Source organism: Marmota marmota, unplaced genomic scaffold (genome assembly GCF_001458135.2).
Source record: "Marmota marmota marmota unplaced genomic scaffold, marMar, whole genome shotgun sequence".
Classification (NCBI taxonomy): domain Eukaryota; kingdom Metazoa; phylum Chordata; class Mammalia; order Rodentia; family Sciuridae; genus Marmota; species Marmota marmota.
The window spans coordinates 3,964,195-3,965,481 of record NW_025999862.1 but is presented as its reverse complement, the minus strand read 5'-3'; the positions used below and the strand labels follow the sequence as shown (position 1 = coordinate 3,965,481).

General features: G+C 48.0%; 1 protein-coding gene across 1 annotated transcript in view; it reads left to right on the top strand.

The window, feature by feature from the left end:
• Nucleotides 1-978: 978 nt before the first annotated feature.
• Kifbp (kinesin family binding protein) overlaps nt 979-1,287 on the top strand; it is a 22,661-nt gene continuing 22,352 nt past the window's right edge. The window contains 1 exon segment of the mRNA XM_015500556.2: nt 979-1,287. This exon segment is cut by the window's right edge and continues 12 nt beyond it. Within this exon segment, the coding sequence (XP_015356042.1) occupies nt 1,054-1,287 (234 nt within the window). The 5' untranslated portion in view covers nt 979-1,053.

Sequence of the window (1,287 nt, the reverse complement as noted above, 5' to 3'; positions counted from 1 at the left end):
TTTCAGGTTCCAGATACAATTCAGAATTCAACATTGTATGTAATAGTCATGTCTGCTTAAATGTCCCAATCTGTCGGTGGGCCTTTTTTTCCTTGTCTTTATTATATCTTGACACTCTTGAAGTGTTGAAGTGTCAATAACTGTTGCAGACACTAAAAGGTAATGGGTGAAAGAAAGTTCATGAAGAAACAGGATATCTGCATAGTCTCAAAATATCTCCTCAAACTAGGCTAGGTGATGCATGCCAGTAATCCCAGACACTGAAGCAGGAAGATGGCAAGTTTGAGGTCAGCCTGGGCAGGTAGATCCTGCCCCACCCCCCCCCCACCCCCCAAAAAAAGGGTATTCTAGCTCAGTGCTAGAATACCCCTACCCCTAGGTTCAATCCCCAACACTAAAACATAAATAAATGCAAACCTTCCTTCATAAATCTGCGGATTTTCAACATTTTTTTTTTTTCATTTTTGGTACTGGGGATTGAACCCAGGGGTGCTTTACTACTGAGCTTCATTCCTCTTCTTATTTTTTGAGACAGCCTTACTAGTTTGCCCGGGTTGGCCTCGAACTTGTGATCCTCCTGCCCTTCCTCCCAAGTCACTAGGATCACAGACATGCGTGCGCCAAAGCACCTGGCCACTTCTAGAGGTTTTCTAAAAGAAATTTTTATCCACTAATGTTCAAAGGTTCCTGCCTTTCAACTTATATCAGTTAATGTGAATAGACAGCCGAAATGTTTCGTTAAAGTAAGACGATATTAAACATTTCATATGCACTGTACGTACATCTTCATAATGTGAAGCAAGAGAATTCATACTGCAGGAGGTGGGGTAATCCTCATAGGCAACTTTATCTCCACGACGACGGTTACTGTGTTGGCCAAAACGCCTTCCCATTGGTCAGAGCCACATATTGCGCTTCCCTTGAAGAACTTCATTGGTTACCGTTCCCCAGCTGCCGGACTTTCCGGGGGCCGTAAGTGAAGTGTCGCAAAGCATAAAGAAGGCGGGAGTCCCAACTCCAAGCCCTGAGCGATCCCAGGCTGAGGAGGCCGCTATGGCGAGCCTTCCGCGTGTCGAAATTCGTGAGAAATTCCAGGCGGCTCTGGCCCTGTCGCGGGTGGAACTGCATAAAAACCCAGAGAAAGAGCCGTACAAGTCGAAATACAGCGCCCGAGCACTGCTGGAAGAGGTCAAGGCGCTGCTCGGCCCAGCGCCTGAGGACGAGGATGAGCGGCCTCAGGCCGAGGACGGCTTGGGCGAGGGTGACCACGCCCTGGGGCTGCCCACG